This window comes from Stylophora pistillata, chromosome 2 (genome assembly GCF_964205215.1).
Source record: "Stylophora pistillata chromosome 2, jaStyPist1.2, whole genome shotgun sequence".
Taxonomy (NCBI): Eukaryota; Metazoa; Cnidaria; class Anthozoa; order Scleractinia; family Pocilloporidae; genus Stylophora; species Stylophora pistillata.
The window spans coordinates 29,995,834-30,016,814 of record NC_142520.1 but is presented as its reverse complement, the minus strand read 5'-3'; the positions used below and the strand labels follow the sequence as shown (position 1 = coordinate 30,016,814).

The 20,981-nt window shown below is 37.7% G+C and overlaps 2 protein-coding genes and 1 long non-coding RNA gene across 3 annotated transcripts; 2 read left to right on the top strand and 1 right to left on the bottom strand.

The window, feature by feature from the left end:
* The first annotated feature begins 3,295 nt into the window (after positions 1-3,295).
* On the top strand, positions 3,296-8,667 carry LOC111325684 (exostosin-3). The gene is made up of 5 exons (XM_022929551.2): positions 3,296-5,488; positions 6,007-6,134; positions 6,398-6,542; positions 7,833-7,961; positions 8,321-8,667. The coding sequence occupies exons 1-5, from the start codon at positions 3,440-3,442 to the stop codon at positions 8,528-8,530; spliced, it is 2,661 nt and encodes an 886-aa protein (XP_022785286.2). The 5' UTR covers positions 3,296-3,439; the 3' UTR covers positions 8,531-8,667.
* Positions 8,668-11,014: 2,347 nt separating this feature from the next.
* On the top strand, positions 11,015-14,256 carry LOC111325313 (epoxide hydrolase 1). Its single transcript, XM_022929123.2, is given in 5 exon segments — positions 11,015-11,841; positions 12,714-12,880; positions 13,118-13,370; positions 13,882-14,084; positions 14,087-14,256. Coding segments are annotated over 5 exon segments (1,398 nt in total). The 5' UTR covers positions 11,015-11,104; the 3' UTR covers positions 14,125-14,256.
* Positions 14,257-15,037: 781 nt separating this feature from the next.
* On the bottom strand, positions 15,038-15,322 carry LOC148738273 (uncharacterized). Its single transcript, XR_015996614.1, has 2 exons — positions 15,193-15,322; positions 15,038-15,121 (listed from the first exon to the last, which is right to left on the bottom strand). It is a non-coding gene; the product is annotated as an uncharacterized LOC148738273 (long non-coding RNA).
* Positions 15,323-20,981: the final 5,659 nt, after the last annotated feature.

The window sequence follows — 20,981 nt, the reverse complement described above, 5'->3', positions numbered from 1 at the left end:
CACTAGTATCGCAGAGGTCAGTGGTTCGAGTCCCGTACAGGCCTGATTTTTTTCAGGTCTGATTTTCGCTATTGCTTAAATAGCGCTATCTACTGCGAGGATCGTGCATCATACGTATACTTTTTGATGGCAGAGATAAAATGTCATGGTCTCTAGAACATGCTTTTCCTCTGCGCTAGCAGACTGTTTTTGATACTTGAAATCAGGAATCATTGTTTGTTTTATCGAGTTGTTAGTTCTGAAGTGGAGTGCAACTTTTTGACTGCTTTCAATTAAATTTTTCTTGAGGTGATGAGGTCACTTGGATACGCTTTACCTTACAATGCACGATGCCTCGCTGTGATTGGATGCTTTTCCACTTCGGTGCAGGATTATGCACGGAATACACCGAGGCGCGGTTTTGCCAATGTCAAAGCTTTGTCCGAAAATCTTGGCCCCTTCCAACATCAAAAGGGCGTTCGATCTGTTTTAAGTCTGAGAATACCCAATGATGAGACGTAACGCGGCCAAAAGATGTTCTTAAACTCATCCCAAGACACCCTTACCTCATCCTCTTAAGAGGGCGTGGTTTTCAGGATTCCCTGAAAACAAGGAGAGTTTACTTCAGCAAGAATGGAAGGCGTACGCAAGTCGGAAGCAACGAACACAACAGAGACATTTTGACCTGGCTTTAGGACTCTAGCCTGCTGTGTCTTTGTCAAAAGAGAAAATTAGCATCTAGTAAGAATTTTTTTTTTTTAACTTATTTAAGTGTTCGTGGAAATGAATGGAAATAATATATTACTATAAGCCATTCAGTTAAATTTTTTGTCGATCTTACTCTACAAGTAGAATTTTTGTCACCTTATTTTTATTGTGATCGTGAATTTGGCATGGAGACAGATGTTTTTACATCAGCTATAATTTGTAATCGAATGCTAGAATATTTCCATTGTCTTGCGAAAAGCTGTCCCAATTACGTTTACTTGATCGATAAATAAAGAAATGACTTGCCTTATAAAAATTGATCCCCTACAGGAATTTTCTGGAAATCATCCTTTTTATATTTTTAACCGCTTTATTTTTCTCGTTTTTGGGTCAACCCCATGACGGATTCCCAATCAAGAATATATTTCTCAAATTTTGATTTAGCACGTTCAACACCTTTTCTTTTAAGGTGACTTTAAGGCTCTGTTTTCTGCACTGAACTTTTAGTTGGATAACTTGTTCAGGGAAAGCGTAACTCTCTTGGGGGCGTCGCCCTTTCTTCTCCAAAGTCTCTCTTTATATTAGGTACCAGAGGTATTCCATAATTTTCATAATGTCAATCTTGTTTTCGTTTTGCCCGACCTTAGCCGCAAAAGTAAGAAATTTCGCGAAAAAAAATGATTTTCTAAGGAGCAAATATCTTGAAGGTACATACTTAGTATGCGGGGTCTGTTCGCTAGCTACCGGTAAGTGAGAAATGATGACGATGCATGAGGATTGCAGCTTAGTAAAATACCACTCACTGGTGACCACCTGGAACTGTCTCTCGAAAAACCTGCGCCGAGTAAGCTTCAGTCAACAAGGCAATGCTTCAAAGCCAGCAACGAGCAATTATTAAGTTTACAAATTCGAAATGACTAAAAAGCGAAACAAACGACATTTCGTGCTTTCTATTCGAGAGTTTGACTCTCTATATTCTTAGTTTTCAGGTGATATCATAAAATCTGAACAGACTGATGTCTAATTTTTTAATCTTGGATCGTGTGATATTTCAAATAATTATCATACGGCTTTGAGTAGAAGAAGCTTGGACGATCAAATGTTTTGAGGATAATGTTTTCTTGTGGGATCAGATTTCTGCATCATTTTGAGGTCGCAATAGAGTTTGTTAGCGGAGTATGGCGTCTCCATACCAAGCCGCAAACATTTTCTTGGACATTTTGGCGAATAATTAATGAGCGGAAACCGCGCACAGGCCTAAGACTTGAGAAAGTTCAGCTATCATTATTTCATTATTCAACAAAATGTCAGTTCTAGGCTTAATCATTGAATGATCTTAATTCCGTTTAGTTAAATGAGGTGTGGCAGCGGAGACCGCTATCTCAGTGACCTTCCCACATGAATGATGACTGCTTATTTTGTTTGTGGAAATAATTTTCGTGTCTTTCCCCGACCAAATCGACCTCAGCTCATACCAGTTTCTCAGTGGAGACGAAATATAAAGTGAAGTAAAGTAGTTCGAGTCCTGCCGTTCTCATATAAGCGGTGTTTTCGTTCGCCCGATTTTCGCTCCTCGCCATCGACCGAGAGACTGGCGCGAGCTCTGTCAATCAGAGATGATGTAGACGTTCTTTTTTCTCAGCTCGTATAAAGTGGTAAGGAAGGGAAACAATGCCATGCGCCTGCCACCCGCAACTTTTTTGTGCTAATTAAAACTGACGGGAATGCCTGATCAGCAAGTTATCTTCTTCGACCGATACGCTCTGGAAACCCACACATCAGAAATGTTTCCAAAATTTCAGCTACAAAAGGTCAAAGAAAAGTTAATAAAATGGAAACTCATTAAATATTTCTGATAACGATATTATCATATCTCTTATCAAACAAAATCCGCCCAAAGTGGAACCAACAGCCAGCACTTACATACAGCAAAACTTTACAGAGCCTTTATCAACACTATTGTACAATCGCGGTTGTTGATTGAAAGCAAAATATGGTGGAGACTCTGCTATATTTAAATTAATCTTTTGAACAGAAGAATGCGTTTGGGGAACGAAAGAGATAATGCTCAGTAAGTAAGAATGTTTCGAATAATTCTTTTCAAAAAAATTGGAGTTTTGTCAGCGGGCAACCTCTAATGGGCCAATCACGCAAGCTCAATTTGGGGAAAACTTTGAACCAGTCTATCACGGCCCGTCAAATCACGTCTTCGTTCGCGCTATTTTGAAACGCCTGTTACGTTGTTTTCCGGTACTTTCAAACACTTAGTGGTCGGCGAGTGAAGTTTATATCGTCCAGCAAGTGTTTAAAACTTGCAAATGAAGCAGCTGGCAGTTATCTGATGAGAGACTGCGACAGAATGTGGAATCGCTCGCAACCCTTTTAAACTTCAATTTTCCCGACACGTTTTGAGCATTAGCGGATCTTGGATGGCATTTCCTGGATTGTAGATGTAAATCGAGTCTGTTTCAGTCGGAAGGGGAGGTGTTTTGCCTATCACATTCATTGGAGTCGTACTTCATGCAAAAAGTTGTCATTGGATCGGTACTTTTCGAGAAAGATTGACGGATACATACAGTAATGCCATTTAAAGTACGCTCAATGTTACAGAAATATCACGTTTCAGTTCAAGAAATGGGATCGATTACGGCGAACGTTCAATGAATAAGTCGTCAATGAGGTCTCAGATTCTTTCCACCCGTGTAGAAAGAAAATTTATTCCTTGTGGAAAGAAGGATAACTTCATGCTACAATGCATATCTTGATGTATAAACTGAAAGACTCATCTCTCGGTCGACTAATTGTTTTCCTTCTGATATGCGCACTCGTTGTACCGCTAATAACACATTACTATTTAGCACAGGAGACTCGTAACAGTTTTCAGTCGCGAACTATAAAGTTAGACAGACCCGCTGACAGAGTTGATTTGGTATTAGACAGGATCGATGGTATGAAATACGAAATTGAGGAGCTGAAGAGGATCAAATTGTCTCTGGGTAATGAACTACGAGAGTTGGAGGGTAAAAAGAACAGGCTTTTACAAATAATTTCCAATTATTCTAAAATAGCAGAGGGCTATAGGGGTCAAGCTGAACATTATCATGGTGATGTGGCTCGGGCTCAAAGGGAACTTGAATTGATTAAACTTGCTAAAAGAAGGGCTAATGACTGTCCAATACTACCGCATTTAAAACTACCTTACAAATTAGATGTCTCACCTTTAAACAACAGTGATTTACTTCCTCACCAAAGTACCGTATCAAACTGTCACCTACACAACTGCTTTGATTTCTCAAGGTGTCCATTTGGTTCAGGTCTCCCAGTGTTTATATATGAGCAGCCTTTTGGCCAGCTGTTGTCAGATTCAGGTGGGATGGAAATTTTTCAGCTGTTACAGGGAAATCCTTATACTGTTGAACCTGAGAAAGCTTGCTTGTACATAGTCATTGTTGGATCAATTGAAGCAAGTCGGCATTCAAAGAGTAAGAGTGAACTTGAGAAAGAATTACACCTACTGCCTTACTGGAGAGGAAATGGTAAAAATCATTTACTTCTCCATATAAGAACAAGTGTGAGGCACTCTACTAGTATTCTCTCTCTGGGTATCAGCACAGGCCTTGCCTTCATTGCTCAGTCAACATTTTTCAAAGATAGAACATATCGCCATGGCTTTGATATTGTTGTACCACCATCAAATGGACCCAGCAAAGGAGATGTGTGGCACCTTGCTGCTTTACACCTACCAGCTAGAAGAACATTTTTATTAAGTTTTCAGGGTGTACATAAAGATCATCTAACTGATACTATGATAATTTTACGCAATCAACTCTATCAAATTTCTAAAGACGCCAGAGACTTTTTCATTGAACTATATTTATCAAAATCTGAATTCTTAGGCTCAGAGCAAAGTGGTGATTGGTTATTGTGGGGAAGCCATGAAAGCAGATCAAAGATTTTAAAGCAATCAACTTTTTCTTTAATAGTAGGATCAAATCATGTTGGCTCAAGTTGGGATAATACTCACATTCGATTGCTTGAAGCCTTACAGTTTGGAGCTATACCAGTCATACTGTCAAATGACTTTATTTTACCTTTCAATGATATGATTGATTGGCGAAAAGCAGCTATCATTCTGACTCAAGCTCGCCTTCCAGAGTTAAATGTTTTACTTAGAACTATAACAAATGAAGATATCTTAGACCTTCGCCGTCAAGGAAGGTTCTTATGGGAAACATATCTTTCAACAACCGATGCTATTTTGAAGACAGTGTTAGCCACTATAAGAACACGCCTGTCAATTCCTGCTGATCCTGTGACTGCATCACCAACAGTATCAGTTTTTGGTGATTCTAAGCCACCATTAACAAGTCCTCCAGATCCAGATGCACTGACAAGCTTACCAGAGGTGTCTCCAACTTTCATCAGGAATTTAACAACAACTACTGTTGATAGCTATTATGCATGGAATTTCCCTCCAGGTTCATTCAGAATGTATCCAAGTACACCATTTGCTCCAGTCCTACCATCATCAGCACCTTTTCAAAATTCAAGCACAAGGTTTGAACTCATTGGTGATGGGATGGGTGGAGCAGGTGTAGAGTTTAGTAAAGCTTTGGGAGGAAATCATCCAGTAGAACAGTTTACAATTGTCATCTTGACATATCAGAGGGAACTGGTACTTATTGAAGCAGTTCAACGTCTTGTTGGCCTGCAGTATCTTAATAAAGTGGTTGTTGTGTGGAACAGTCCTGAGCCCCCATCTTTGTCCCTGAGATGGCCTGATATTGGGGTTCCAGTTCATGTGAGTTGATGATGGAATGATTTTAATTACTTCATAACTGATTATTCCTCATTATTGACTTTTAAGATGTTCCAAAAAAAGTAACCAAGTACTCAATAATAATTTCTGTGGAAAGAGGTAGTTTAAGGGGTGCTAATGCTACATGAACTGATTCTGATACAGTCAAAGCTAAAAAGATTGTGAGAAAAGGGACTGTATTTTTTCCAAGCTTCCACTTTGTGGCAATGTGTGTTTTGCAGGGTTTTTGCCCTCATCAATTGTTACATGATGAAAGTCAAACTCAAAACCTTATTGTTGTGAAATAAATGTATGGGTTGTTTAAAAGTTACCAACAAGTTAGGCTTATAATTTTAGTTTTATTTCATTGACAACCACACAATGTCAGCTTACTCACTAATTTACAAGGGAATAGATAGCAAGTATCACAGGCATCAGATTGCAGCAGTTGTGATAAAATGCTGGTAGAGTTGTACTTCTAATAAGCTATTAATACTTTTCTGTTTTTTTGTTTTGAACAGGTTGTTAAAGTAGCAAAGAACAGTTTGAACAATCGATTTATTCCCTACGATGTTATAGAAACAGATGCTATTTTTTCTGTTGATGATGATGTAGAAATGCGACCTGATGAAATACTCCTGGGATTCAGGTGACCAATGTTTTATTATTAACAGATCATGAAAGTGCTCAGTGTTTCCAAGGGAAAATTTGTGCTGTAATTATTTAATCTTGGACAGTTATCAAGTGTCTTTCTGTTGCCATGTTACAACATAATTTGTCATTTAAAGAATACCTCTTTACACCAATGATGAAACTGACTGCCAGAAGGGCATCACTTTAGCATAACTGGCACTCAAGCTGTGAAACAGTCAGTTCAGTTCACATTATTAAGTGAATGGTATTGTTTTGCAGAGTTTGGAGGGAAGCAAGAGATCGTGTTGTAGGATTCCCAGCACGCTTCCATGCTTGGGATGCTCAGAACAAGCAGTGGCTGTACAGTTCAGAATATACATGTGAGTTTTCCATGATACTCACTGGGGCAGCTTTCTACCACAAGGTGAGTCAGAAAAAATGCTTCTGAACAAGTAATGTTGGATATGCCAGCTAGGGAAAAGTCTGCGTCGGGTCAAATTTCCTATTACTTTGATTAGAATTTTTCAAGATTTAACCAAAAGAATATTCTCTTGAATGATGAACAATCACGACTTCATATGTTTATAATGCGTCAAATATTTCTGCTTACGTGAAATTGGCCTAATTGTGTCAGGTGACTAAATTTACCCCCAATTAAAACTGTAGAATATTTGGTGATTTTAGTCAAGAGATATTCCCACTATTGGGATGAAAGTCTTTCAATCAAGTTAGAAGAGCATTTCTGTCAAAATTCAAGAGCTCCTTAAAGACTTACTTTTTTAGATTAGCTTTTTATTAGATTTTATTTTATTTGATGTACTTATTTGTAAATAGTTTTATATAAGGTTATATTTAATTTCATATAATTAATACTTATTATAATCTTACATGCACATTATATATATATTTAGTATTTTTTAAATGCACATTAGATTATATGCGTATAGATTTATGTGCAATATCAATATAAAGTATTATTATTAGTAGTAGTAGTAGTAGCAGTAGCAGTAGCAGTAGCAGTAGCAGTAGTAGTAGTAGTAGTAGTAGTAGTAGTAGTTATTGTAAAGAAAAGACAAACCTGTCTGTAGCTTAACTATTTCCCTGAGTGCTGCAAAATGTATTTGAAAGATGAAAAACATAATAACCCTCCTCTAATTTGAGGATATACTCTGGTACATCTTTTCTTTTCTTTTGTTTAAAGCATACAGTTTTCCATGAGTTTAGCTCTTGGAAAAATGTTTGCGTTTCAGAACAGATGATGTTTATGGAGAAATATGCAAGTATGTTTCTGTGTCAAATAGAGGCTTTGGTTTCTGCATTCATGGTACATTGTATTCTTGGAGATGTTATCACAAGTCCTCTTTAAAACTGAAATGACCTCCAAATGTTAAAACCCAAATTAAGCCCCCATCAATCCTACAATTTGAAAATAACCTTGCAAAGATCCTAAGGATTTTGATTCACTACTATTGTAGATAAAGACCCTTCAGCCACCTCTTTAGCTTTCTTCCTTTTTTGATATCATTTGCGACACATCTGTTCTGTTGGGATCCTTGTTCCTTTGGTGTTTCCTTGCCCCAAGGCAAGGTCAACCTGAAGTAGAAGGAGCTAAGCAGTATAAGCATTGTACAGAAAGTATCTAGGGGATAAAGAGTATTTGACAGTATTATATTTATTTTGAAGGTGTTTTAATTACTTTTTCTTTTCTCCTTAGTATTTTAGTTATTTATATACAAATTGGATGCCACAGATTATTAGAGACAAAGTTGATGAATACATGAATTGTGAGGACCTTGCCATGAATTTCTTGGTCTCTCACATCACAAGAAAACCTCCCATTAAGGTATGTATCTGGCTGAGTTGAGTTTATGGTGAGGGATTTATTAGATTTTCAAGCTGCTTCACCAAGACAGTAGTAACCCTGCTTTTAATATTGGCATATGATTGACCAATTTGATTGGTGTATTGATGGTTTTTTGTCATTGTGGGCCCTCCCTAATAATGGAAAAAAAATGATTGCAAACTTGAGAAGCTTGTGATTGTCAAACAAATTCTCCTTGTCAGTAACCATAGGAAAAGTAAAGATAACAGTGAGGAGAATATGAGTAGAAATGTTTGAGTGAAAACTCAGTGGGTAAAACAGTAGCTGCTATATAATACTCAGTAGCTTTTGGTTAAATAGAATAATGCTATTTATTTTAGGTGACCTCACGTTGGACTTTCATGTGCCCAAACTGTCCTGTGTCACTGTGGAATGATAAAACTCACTTTGAGGAACGCAGCAAATGTATCAATTTCTTTGTAAAGGTATATGGTTACATGCCATTGCTGAGAACACAGTTTAGAGCTGATTCTGTCCTTTTTAAAACCAGAATTCCCAGTGACAAGTCAAAGTGTTTTAAATATGTTTAAATTGTAAATTAGTTAGATAAAGGCAAAGGTGTGTGAGCAATTTTACAAAATTATCACAGCAATAATGTAAATGTATATTATGGCCACAAAAGAAACACAAAGGACTCATTTTCCGGAAATGCATGGGTAAATTTAAGGACTTGAGAGATAGTTTATTTTTGTGGTAGCCTTTTCAGGTTGTAAAGGGCTGAAACAGCAGCAAGACAATTTTATTTAAAATCTATGTTATTTTGGATGTGGTTTTCAATCATCACTATGCACGTGGGACTTTGGGAATGATAGAGTTTAGGATATTCTTTTACCCATCCATTTTCTGAATTACCTAAGTTACTACTAACAATAAATGAAACACCCAAAAAAGTTTAGTAGACTTTCATCAACAACAATATTTGTCAGAAAATCTTATGAGCAACCATTCATCGTATACAAATTAAGACTAGCCAGAGCAAATTGAATATTTGTGGCTACCACCTCCTAGAGGAGACAAAGCCATGCATTTTGTTGAGACAATTGAGTGAGTGTAGCAATAGAATTCCAATTGTGAATGTCAACGGGACAGTAAATTCTTGAATTAGCTTTCTGTTGTGGGACAGGGTACTCATAAATATGTGGGATGCGGCAGGTTTTCTGTTTTGCTTGTGAGACAAATGTTCTGTAACACTGCCTTTACAGTCTCTAGTTCTTCTCAGTGCTATAAAAACAGGGTGATACCAGTAGCCACATGTAGCCTTTGACTGTCTATTTTATTCAATAGATTGTTTGACCAGTAATTAAGAGAGCCAACACATGGATTTGTTTTTATTATCTTTTAATCATGGTTATTTGTAAGACACTCTTATGATACAAAAATATGCACAAGATATTGAAGACTAAATTCATAGTGTGGCATGTTGAGTTAATTGAGTCATTAGTATGTACCTTTCAACGTTGCACGGAATGAGAAAAAAAGAAACAAACTATCAGATTTTAAGTTGTCACAGTGTAACAGCCAAAAAAAGGAAGAAGACAAATTCACAAATCATTGATTAAAAAAGAAAAACGAACAGGCAGAGCATCTTGTTAACATAATGAAGTTTTTCAGTATCAGCTTTTCTCAGATTCTCATAGTATTTAATCCATATGATGACAAATTTCATACATGTAAAGTTGAAAGATGCATACTTGTTGAGTTGGAGGGTAGGGTACAGAAAAGAAAACAATTAGATAAAAGACAATTTGAATTTTTCATTTATTTATTACATGTGTATTTTGCTTTTTTGCAGATTGTTTGTAAAATATGAATAAATCATTTGAATATATTTCATATCTAATATATATAAATTTTCCATCCAAAATATAATCATTGTAGAGAAATGAAGGTAGAGTAGGATATTTTATATCTAGCTCTGTCAGGTACAATAACATGTTGATAATTTTAAGTTTTACTAGACTTAATAAAGAGAATACCTAATTAGCTAAGCTGCAATTTTCTGTTAGTTTTCCTCAATGAGGGGGGCAATGGGGCCTCTGGGAAACAGCAAAACTGGAGAAAAAACCTCCAAAACGGAAAAATGGACAAAAAAAGGCAGCAAAACCGAAAACCACATGCAAACCTGACAAAACCGCTACATTTTCACCTTTAAAGGGGTCAAAAAGGAAAAAGCAAAAACCGCATCAGCGTTTTCATGAAAACAGAAAACCGAATGCAAAAACACGTAAAGTGTGCAAACTGCTCTGAACATCAAAACCAAAAAACCAAATCTTTTTGGCCCAAAAACCAATCCAAAAAACAGTCAAAACTGCAAAACTGAAAATCCCAAAGCCCCCCTCCTTAATATTAAATGAATATATTTCAAATTGGTTTTGCAATTTATTGCAATTTTTTATTAGTTTTAATTCTTCACATCCAAGATCTCTTTGGTGATTTTCCCTACTGTCTGCTATACAATTGTTATGATGTTAATTCAGAGAATTTTGTAGAAGGTCAACTAATATCCCTAATTGATATTTTTTCTTTACTCTTGTCACTTTTCTGCTTGATATATTGATATTGTAAGGGTAAAATTATGGAAGTTAAAGGAAGAAAATGTGGTCCCACTCAGTCAACCATACACTAGACTATTGAATTCAAAATGATACCATTATCTGATACAAACACAACTGTACTCCGACCAGATTGAGTTTTACTTACATGCCATCGTGTTATTCTTGAGAAATTTTTGCAAGATTTAGTAACGTTTGAAGAGTGTTTGAAATAGAAGAGATTATTTTCAAGATTTTATCAAGGGCTACACGCACTCATTCTCTTTCGAACCTTCTACGACTGATACTCAGTATTGCTCCTATCAGTCTCCGAAGGTACTCAGAGAACTACATCCCCTCTTCGGGTAAGTTACCCTCCGGGGAAATTACATCTCCATCCCAACCCACTCGTCGAACTTGTCGTGCGCGTCAAAACAAAAATTTGATGTTAGCGCGCCGCGAGGAGCCCTGGGACTGAGGCGCCTCTGAAGGGACTGTTCATATCCATAGCCTCATCCGATCAACATTGTGGCATCTATCTGAGGTTCATTAAGGCTCCTTTCTGCTTCATAAATGGGTTGCAAGACAAATTGTGCGGTTTTTGTGGCGATTTTCAGTATTTCAGTGGTGGTAATTCCTATTATTTTGAGTAGATATTCTGTCAACGATGGAAAACCCCCACCCCTTGATCGCGAGGAATGGTGGGGCAAAGGGGACAAAAAAGATGACGAACCGGACACCAACGTTCATGAATTCTCCGTCAGCTTGACAGACGAACTTCTGAAGGATCTTGAAGAAAGATTATCCAAGACTCGTTTCTTTGAAAACTTGGACGGTATCGATTGGGAATACGGTATTAACCCCGACTACATGAAACAATTAACCCAATATTGGAGGACGAAGTACAATTGGCGTAAGCAAGAGGAAATTCTCAACACTTACAAACACTACAAGACAACGATAAATGGAATAAAAATCCACTTTCTGCATTTTAAGCCTGAATTGAGAGAGGGCCAGAGACTCATTCCAATTATGTTGGTTCATGGTTGGCCAGGGTCGTTTTATGAATTTTACAAAGTCATTCCAGAGCTTATAGCTTCTTCAACAGAAGAGTATGCCTTCTCCATTATCTGTCCATCGATTCCAGGTTACGGTTTCTCAGAAGCCCCTCATAAGCCAGGCTTTGAGTCCTTTGCGGCAGGACGAATTTTTAGCAAGCTGATGGCACGACTTGGTTATGATTCCTATTACCTTCAGGGTGGAGACTGGGGGAGTGCGATAACGTGTGCAATGGCACTAATGGATCCCAGGTGAGGAACACTTGGTATATTTTATAAGTAATAAAGAAGAAATACCTTTTCTATTTCAATGTTGAGCTCAAAATTAACCTTTATTCTTATTCTATTTACCCATCAAGGGTGTAGGTAGAGGGGGTCCTGGGGTGCCCATAACCCCCTCCCCCCTTGTTAGCCTTTTTACTTTTTTCTGAGCAAACAACCTACACTATTCAAGTGGTAAAACCAATGAGCACCCTCAGTTTGATGCAGTGTGACCCAGTCTTTGAAAAGTTCGGGCTATGCCCTTGCATGTATGACAATTTCCACACTACTAGTCCTAACATTGTGCAGAATATGTCTTAGATAATTATGAACCTAGCAGTTGCCTAGCTACCACAAACAGTGTCAGTTGCTCTGGGGATAGATCATCAGGTCAGGGAATCTGAAGATCTGTGATTTGATTCCTTATAAGGAATTTTTCTTTGATAATCATTTATGACAAGTCAAAGAAACATTATTTCATCACTGAGCTCTACATTCACCATCTTTCCCATTCTATTTAGGGTTAAACTTTGTCGGAATTGACATATAATTAAGCTAGTCTTTAGGTATTCGAAATTTTCAGTTTGATTATTGGGGTAGAGATTGGTGCAATTATGATTTTCATTCTCTCACATCTCAAGTGCAGTGATATAGAAAATTTTAAACTAATGGTTTCGAATCTCTTAGTTGTCAGACCAGGTTAATATTCCCATTGTCTCAGATTCAACAGAAATATCTACTTTTCTGCAAAATATTACAGGTGATAAGTTTTAATGTTTTTAAGAAGCAAATATCCTACATAGAACCTTGATCTTTATAGGCCTACTAATGATAATGTTTGTTCTGTCTTCATCTTTTTTTAGTCACATTCGAGGACTTCATTTAAACATGTTCCCACTGTTCAATAAAAACCCCTTATCGTACATTCAGGCCAAACTGTTCTTTCCAGAAAAGGAGCAGCAAAAGATTTTTCCAGTATCAAAGGTGGTGATTAAAATTCTCCGTGAGGGAGGATATTTTCACTTACAAGGTACAAGTATTAAATATTACCTTTCAGTAATTTTTCATTTGAAATTGAAATTTCTTATTTCTATTTCTGTGGATTACATCTTGCAGAAATGTCTTCTTTTGGATTGGATTGCACAAAACTAAGTAACATAAGGGACTATTTTTGGCACTTGGTATAAACTCATATTATTAGTTGTACAAAACCAGGTTGATTGAGGAAATATTTTTCATCAAGTTTTGTTGTAATATCTTGTTTCAGCAACTCGACCTAACACTGTTGCCTTGGCAAATAATGATTCTCCAGCTGGCCTGGCAGCATACCTTGTGGAAAAGTTTGCAATGTGGAGTGGCTGTGCAACCAATGACACAACAATCTGTTTGGAATCCTGCTTCACAAAAGATGAACTGCTGACAAATGTGATGATATACTGGGCCACTCAATCTATTGCCCCGTCAATGAGGCTGTATTATGAAGCAATACACAGTGATGAGGAAGTGCGTTCTGCATCAAGGTGAAAAATGTATTCATAAACTAAAAACTGTTCAAAATTATCTTCATGATATAAGTCTGGACCGAGGCAAGCCTACAGTAGTTCTCAGCATGAGAAATATCCTGATCTTCATGCCATATTTCTTTGAATAGGCACCCTTGCTCTAATGAGTACCCTTCCCAAATAAGCACCCAGCACTTAGACCATTATGTCAAACAAGTGCCCCCCTCCTCCCTCACTTTCTTAAATAGTAGGAATACAAAGAAAATCTGTTTCTACTGCCACTTTATTTACAACTTTTCTAGCTTCAACTACAACAGAATCAGAACAGGAGAATAATTTCTTTTCCGTTTCAGTTATTTCTATCTCCATGTGCTTTCAGAATTCCTTTGCGTGTATTATCTGTTCGTTTAATTTTTTGTCCTTTGTCCAAGGCTAATGTTTGAGGAATCATATGTTTAAATAGGTAGTTATTTAATTAGTTATTCAATTGCATATATAGTTATTTATTTATCCGTTTTTCGCTTGGCAGTATCCCCATTACGGTTCCCTCAGCACTGGCTGATTTTCCCCATGAACTTTTTCGGACTCCAGAACCTTGGATTCACAACAAATTTACAGACGTTGTTCAGTTCACAGAAATGCCTCGTGGCGGACACTTTGCTGCCTTCGAAGAGCCCGAGTTATTTTCTGCAGATGTTATTCTGTTTGTCGCAAAAGTAGAAAAGCGCATACTAGAAAAACAGCAGAGGAACTGAAGGAATCCACTGGTTAAAGGGATATACAGACCTCTCAACCTCAAAACACCTAAAATCTGGAGACTGATGTAAAAAATTCTAGAGATTTCAGTAAAAATCTGGAGATTGGTCGACCGGCAGACAAAACCAAGTAAACACAGGTTCTTAAATTAAGAGAAAGTGTTTTTTTTCCTGCTCATAATTTACTTAAAACATGTGTGGATCTTAACAACACAGAAATAATCTTTAAATTTTCATCAGGTTCATCAATTGCCGCCATTTTGAAAACGTGTCGTGTCAAAATGCGAGAGACTGGTTATGATGACTTAATTTGGAACAGGTGTATGGTGGCCGAGAACTGCCATTAAAAATATTCAAATTTATAAGATTTTTTTTTTTTTTTATTTCGATTTATTTCTCATTTTTCTTTTTAAAATAAAAGCAAGTGAAAGTAAAATGTAAAATAGAAATAAAATGAAACCAAAGATAAATGAAATCAAATCAAAATTAAATACTACCCGGCCGAGCGCAGCCACTAGTTTTTTTTTTTTTGGTTTTTCGCGGTCGAAAAAAAAAAATTTGTGTTGCTGTTCTTCAATCGAGACGCTTTAAACAACAAAGAATTCTTCAGATCGGTGTGTTAACATGAGCTTGAATACCTGTCAGGTTTTCCGAATCTATTTTCAAAATGTTTGATATAGACTTACAGCCATAAAAATTATTCCGACTAAATCACACGGGAAAAAATAGTATTCTTGGGTGAAGCGCGACGACTGCTATCTGTGCCGATCGCTAGCTAGCATTGATTAAATTGACAGACTTACGTCGTTTGCTCGCCAAAGGAAGGAGCATCAAAGGTAGAACATATCAGGCTAAAGCATGTTGAAAATCAGACAAACCCTGTGCAAAATAGGTTTGTTTATATCAGCAACACTTAGAAGTGAATTTAAATCTCAAACAACTTGCGTAAAATTTAATATTTTAAACTTTTGCGATGCGTAAATTATTGTAAATAAAGCTAAAGCTTAATAATTCCTTGGACTGTTGATGTTCAAGAATTTAATAACCTACTCTCGAATTTTCGGTATATATGTGGAAATTTGGACCATGAGTGAGAAGAAGAAGGTTTTGGACGTCTATGAACGATGTCATTTCTTAAACTGACGAAGCGAGAATAAACAAGATTTCAGACGTCGTCGTCCTTGAGCAACTTCACTGCTTAAGTTTCATTTTCCCGCTAAAAACGACGTCCTCGTTCCAGACCCTCCGCGATTACTTGACGTCGTCGTCGTCCCTTTCGTCGTGGTTGTTTAAGCTCCCTAATTATTCGCCGAGGATAATTTCAGAGCTGACAACAGAAATTTCTAAAATCATAACATTTTAGTAACATTTAGTGACATTTTATTTTAACATTTTATATAAACCGCGTGGAGCGGTTTATATAGCGTCATATAAGGAACCGCTCGACCAATCAGATTGCTGGAAACTCTTTGCTCAGCTCTGAAATTATACTAAAACAATTATTCGCCGCAGGTTCGGTGAATATTGTCGAATAATCCCATCGACTTCGTCTCGGGGATTATTCGACGATATTCACCTCGCCTTCGGCGAATAATTGTTAATTATAGTTCACCACTAAATTTTCTCCGGTTCTTATTGGTTTAAATCGATCACATGACGCGATAGTGTTCATCCGTGGAGAGACACTATTTAACAATTGGTTCATGCTTTAGCGTGCACTATCGAGTTATGGAGCACGCGGGAAGTTTGGAGAGCACGAAAGAAGCGTAAGAGTTGCCCGAGGCAATAGCCGAGGGCAACTTTAGCTTCTTGAGTGCTCTCCAAACTTCCCACGTGCTCCATAACTCGATAGTGCACAGCTGAAAGCATGAACCAATCGTTTTAGAACATGGCCGGTGGAATTGTGCATCAAATCCGACGCGAAAAACGGACAACAATATCAGTTGAAGCGAATCGTGACGGCGCTGATGCCGAGTCTCCTTTTCCTTTGTTTTTCTCTTTTTCTGCCTCATTTAAGAGCTCTAACCCAAGGGAAAAGGTCGAAACATTGTCTTCGTTTTCGGACTAGTAGGCTGAGTTTCTGTTTGTATCCATTATTGTCGCGAAATATATTATTTTTCCCCGCGCTAACAATGGCCGCTCGCGCGAAAAGAAAAATTTCTGGCGAAGTCGGATTTGCTGACGCCATCAGCGTGCACTATCGGGATTTTGAGCAAGCTCACGTATGATGAATTTGATTGCGCGACTCTGCTAGTTATGTTCTAACAGCCCATAGTGCGCGCCCACGGAAAATACCTGGATGGATAGTGCCCGTCCGCGGAAAATACCTGTACTGATAGTATTCATCCGTGAAAAGTTTTGAATAGTTTGACGGCCGCGAAGTTAGGCAGATCGGAAAAACAGTGACTTTTCAATTCTGACAGGTATAACATATTATTTAGCCAATGTACGGTTGCGAATTATTGACATTTGTGACAAGCTGTAGGCGCGAAAGAAAATTTAGTGGTGAACAATAAAAACAATAGAGTGTTCATGTCTCGGAACTATCGGTCTGATAGTTGCCCCTTGGAAATTTGATGTTCTTAAAACTAGCATATTTGCCCTCGAAGCTTCGCTTCTCGGGCAAATATGCTAGTTTTAGGAACAAATTTCCAAGGGGCAACTATCAGCCGATAGTTCCTCGACAGAAACACTCTATTGTTTAAATAAAGGCTGATAGTTTCTAAAGAAACTGTTTGGAGCTGCGTCGGTGGGGGTAACGAAATAATTTGAATATATCAACAAAGTTGAAATGGTAAATTCGCCACCGTTACGATTATAAAAGCTGACGTTTCGAGCGTTAGCCCTTCGTCGGAGCGAAGGGCTAACGCTCGAAACGTCAGTTCAATCTCACGGTCTCACGACGAGACAGGAAAATCTCACGATAAATAGAGGCGCAGGCTAAAAGGATAATTTTTTTGTATAATGACGAAGGGCTAACGCTCGAAACGTCAGCTTTTATAATCGTAAAGGTGGCCAATTTACTATTTCAAATTGTTCTATACATGGTCATGGACGACTCACGGTGTTTCCAGCGAACAGACGGACAAAGAACTTAACAACTTGATTTGTGACGGATTTGCACAGAATTGGCACAAAAAACTCGCGTCTAGCAAGCCATAAATGAAATTATACAAAACATTTATCCTTTTAGGCTTGCGCCTCTATTTATCGTGAGATTTGTCTGTCTCGTCGTGAGACCGTGAGATTGAACTGAAAATCGTGAGTCTCACGACAAAATCGTGAGACTTGAGAGGTCTGGATATATAAAAGAAAAGGTTTTTGTAGTTAGGATATTTGCGGTAGAGCAAAACTATTCTCAAGTCCAAAGGGGGAAAAGTTTCTAAAGAAATTGTCGTGTTGCGTCAGAGCGTCGGGGGAGGGGGAGGGGTGTTACAAAAGAATGTAGTTTTATCCACTGAGTTGAAAATGGAATGTCAGACAACTCGCCCCCTAGACAATTAGCCCCAGACAACTCGCCCCCGATCTTCAGACAACTGGCAAGTAGTATATTGCGCCTGACTGGAATAAACCGAGAGGTCTGGGTCCGAGTGTCTCGGCCGAGTGAGTTCTAATTAATTATTCATACCGCGTAGGTGTACGAGGGTTAGGGTTAGGGTTAGGGTTTTAGGGGTTAGGGTTAGGGTTATCGCGTAGGTTCATGAGTAGGGTTTTAGGGTTAGGGTTATCGCGTAGGTTCATGAGGTCAGTTTTTTAAAAATAACGGTTTTCTCAAGACAATGACAACAAAAGAATCCAAGATGGCGTAGGGATTAAATACAACATTTGCATATGGTTTATTTATTCACACGGCGCGGTATTTGATTTGTAAATAGGTAACATAAGCTAGAAAAGCTGTCATCATGTCTTTGTACAATTGATGGAAAGTAGAATGTTCTCCCACGTTGGAATCATAGGTTTCAATTTCGTCAATGTATTTAGTCACTTGTCTGCGTATTTCACAAAGATCTTGCGTGGTAGCTTTTTCTTTTACAATGGCAAATAATTCGTCTAGGACGGCTCCGGCCCACTGGGGATTCTGTTCAATCTCCTCGTCCAAATGAGCTAGGAACAGTTGTTTTTCAGATGACATGGTGTTTGAAATGATTGTAGAATGTAAGAACATTTTTATACATAAATGTGTTTGAACGTAAATGTCACTCTGATTGACAAGCTGTCATAAAACATAGCGTATATAAGTCTTTCGTTTCGTACTCACTTGCTTCAGAGTAGCTATGCCTTCCTTTGTACAGTATACATGTGAATGTGGTCAATGCGATATATTGATTGACGAGATAGAGAAAGAAGCGTGGCACAGTGTAGAAATTAGCAGATTGAGAAAAGTATATATGCCACAGTGGATACAAGAAATTACCGAGAAGATTGCTTTACTTAAATTGGATGATGCCTATACATGTGAGTTGGAGTAAAGGAATCGCTTATAAACCTGCGGAAATATGGTATCAATGTACATCTTGCTGGTATTATACGCATTACTATAATTCATTCTTCACATTTACTCACTCGTTCTAGTCATTTTATTCCTCAACTTTACTCAGTTCTTGGGACTCATATACACTCGCGGTAAGACATTACCACTAACAAATGTGACAGTTTAAAACAGTTTATTACAATGATACTAGATCATTCTATGTACACCCTTTCCTTCTCTTCCTCTTTCCTGCTCCTGTGCGCGTGTCCGGAATGCGGTCGCGTAGCGACCGTGGCAATGTTTCCACGTTTTAGTCATGTTTCGTCACATGTAAAGCAAGTCCATATCATATGAGCTAATTAAGTCTTTGGATTGTGGTCCTTGTAATTCTTCCAATCGTTTTATCACATATAGATGTCGAGGTTTTGTGTAAAACGTGCTTGTATATAGGTACTTGCTATGTTGCCTCTCTTTTACCGCTCTTATTTTGTGTTTAAACGGAGTATCCAGGAACGGTTTGATTGTATTTATCTTTTCTTCGACTTCTATGTAGGGATGAATTTCAGTGAGATACACCACTTGTCTGATTGGATGAAATCGAACTTTCTTCATCATCACTTTGGTCCCATGTATGATCATACCATTCCGACTCATAGCCACTCTTATACATCCATTGCTAGACTTCCATTGGTCTATCATTGATTGACACACGTCATAACTCGGAAACAATTTGGACAGACAGGTCATTGACTTTGATCCGAAAAACATGTAAGGATGCTATGACTTGATTAAAATTTGATGGTCAGATAATCATGAGACTACCTAGGTTACAACATTTTATATAAACCGCTCCGCGCGGTTTATATAAAATGTTAAACTAAAATGTTAATAAATTTTATTAAAATGTTATGATTTTAGAAATTCCTTTGTTGTTCAGCTTTGAAATTATACTAAAACAATTATTCGCCTCAGGTTCGGTGAATATTGTCGAATAATCCCCTCGACTTCGTCTCGGGGATTATTCGACGATATTCACCTCGCCCTCGGCGATTAATTGTTACTTAGAACTCACTCGGACCCAGACCTCTCGGTTTATTCCAGTCAGGCGCAATATACTACTCTGGCACCAATGTTACGTTGGAAAAATATATTTTTATACTCAAAAAGTAGTAATTTCTTGAAAGAAGAGGAAAGTTTGTTTTTTAAAGTACATTACGAGACCGAGACTTACGTTTGTAGCGATCGATTGTAACAAGGCGCGTAAACACATGAAAGTGACCATTTTGTAATCCAGCCATGACATTTGAAGGGCTTACTGTATTTTGCGAAACGAAACCAAACCAAACGAGTAAACCCGTACTGTATTTTGCGAAACCAGCTCTTCGAAGACTCTAGCGATATATAAATTATTTCTTCCGATTCTTAAACACTATTCTTAGATACAACTTGATGCAGTGATGATTTGTAAATAAAGAGTTTGAGCCAAAAGTTCAGAAGTGCGCCGTTTCGCAAATTACAGATATGTAAATCTGTAATTTGCGAAATGAGCTCTTTGAAGACAATAACGATGTGTAACTTATTTCTTCCGATTCTCTAACACTTTTCGTAGAGACAACTCGATGCAGTAATGATTTGTAAATAAAGAGTTTGAGCCAAAAGGTCAGAAGTGCACCGTTTCGCAAACTACAGATATGTAAATCTGTAATTTGCGAAACGAGCTCTTTGAAGACTCTAACGATATGTAACTTATTTCTTCCGATTCTATAGCACTTTTCGTAGATACAACTCGATGCAGTGAAGATTTGTAAATAAAGTTTGAGTCAAAAAGTCAGAAGTGCGCCGTTTCGCAAATTAGATATAGTTATGTAAATCTGTAATTTGCGAAACGAGCTTTTTGAAGGCTCTAATAGCATTTGTTTAGTACCAGATGAAAACCAGGTCAAAATTGGAATTCTGCCCTTTGACATTGCTGTAGCATGTGTCAGAAACCTTGCGCGTACAGCCTCGTATGTATGTTTGTACATTTAAAATCTACAACAATTTTGTTATTTTTTACCGGCCGCCTAGTCCAGTTGATAGTTTATGAACAGAAAGCAATTTATCTTTTGGGACTTCTTTCCTGTCTGCTACCGATTTTTATCTACGAAAAGGGTTATAGAATCGGAAGACATAAGTTACATATCGTTAGAGTCTTCAAAGAGCTCGTTTGGCAAATTACAGATTTACATATCTGTAATTTGCGAAACGGCGCACTTCTGACCTTTTGGCTCAAACTCTTTATTTACAAATCATTACTGCATCGAGTTGTCTCTACGAAAAGTGTTAGAGAATCGGAAGAAATAAGTTACATATCGTGAGAGTCTTCAAAGAGCTCGTTTCACAAATTACAGATTTACATATCTG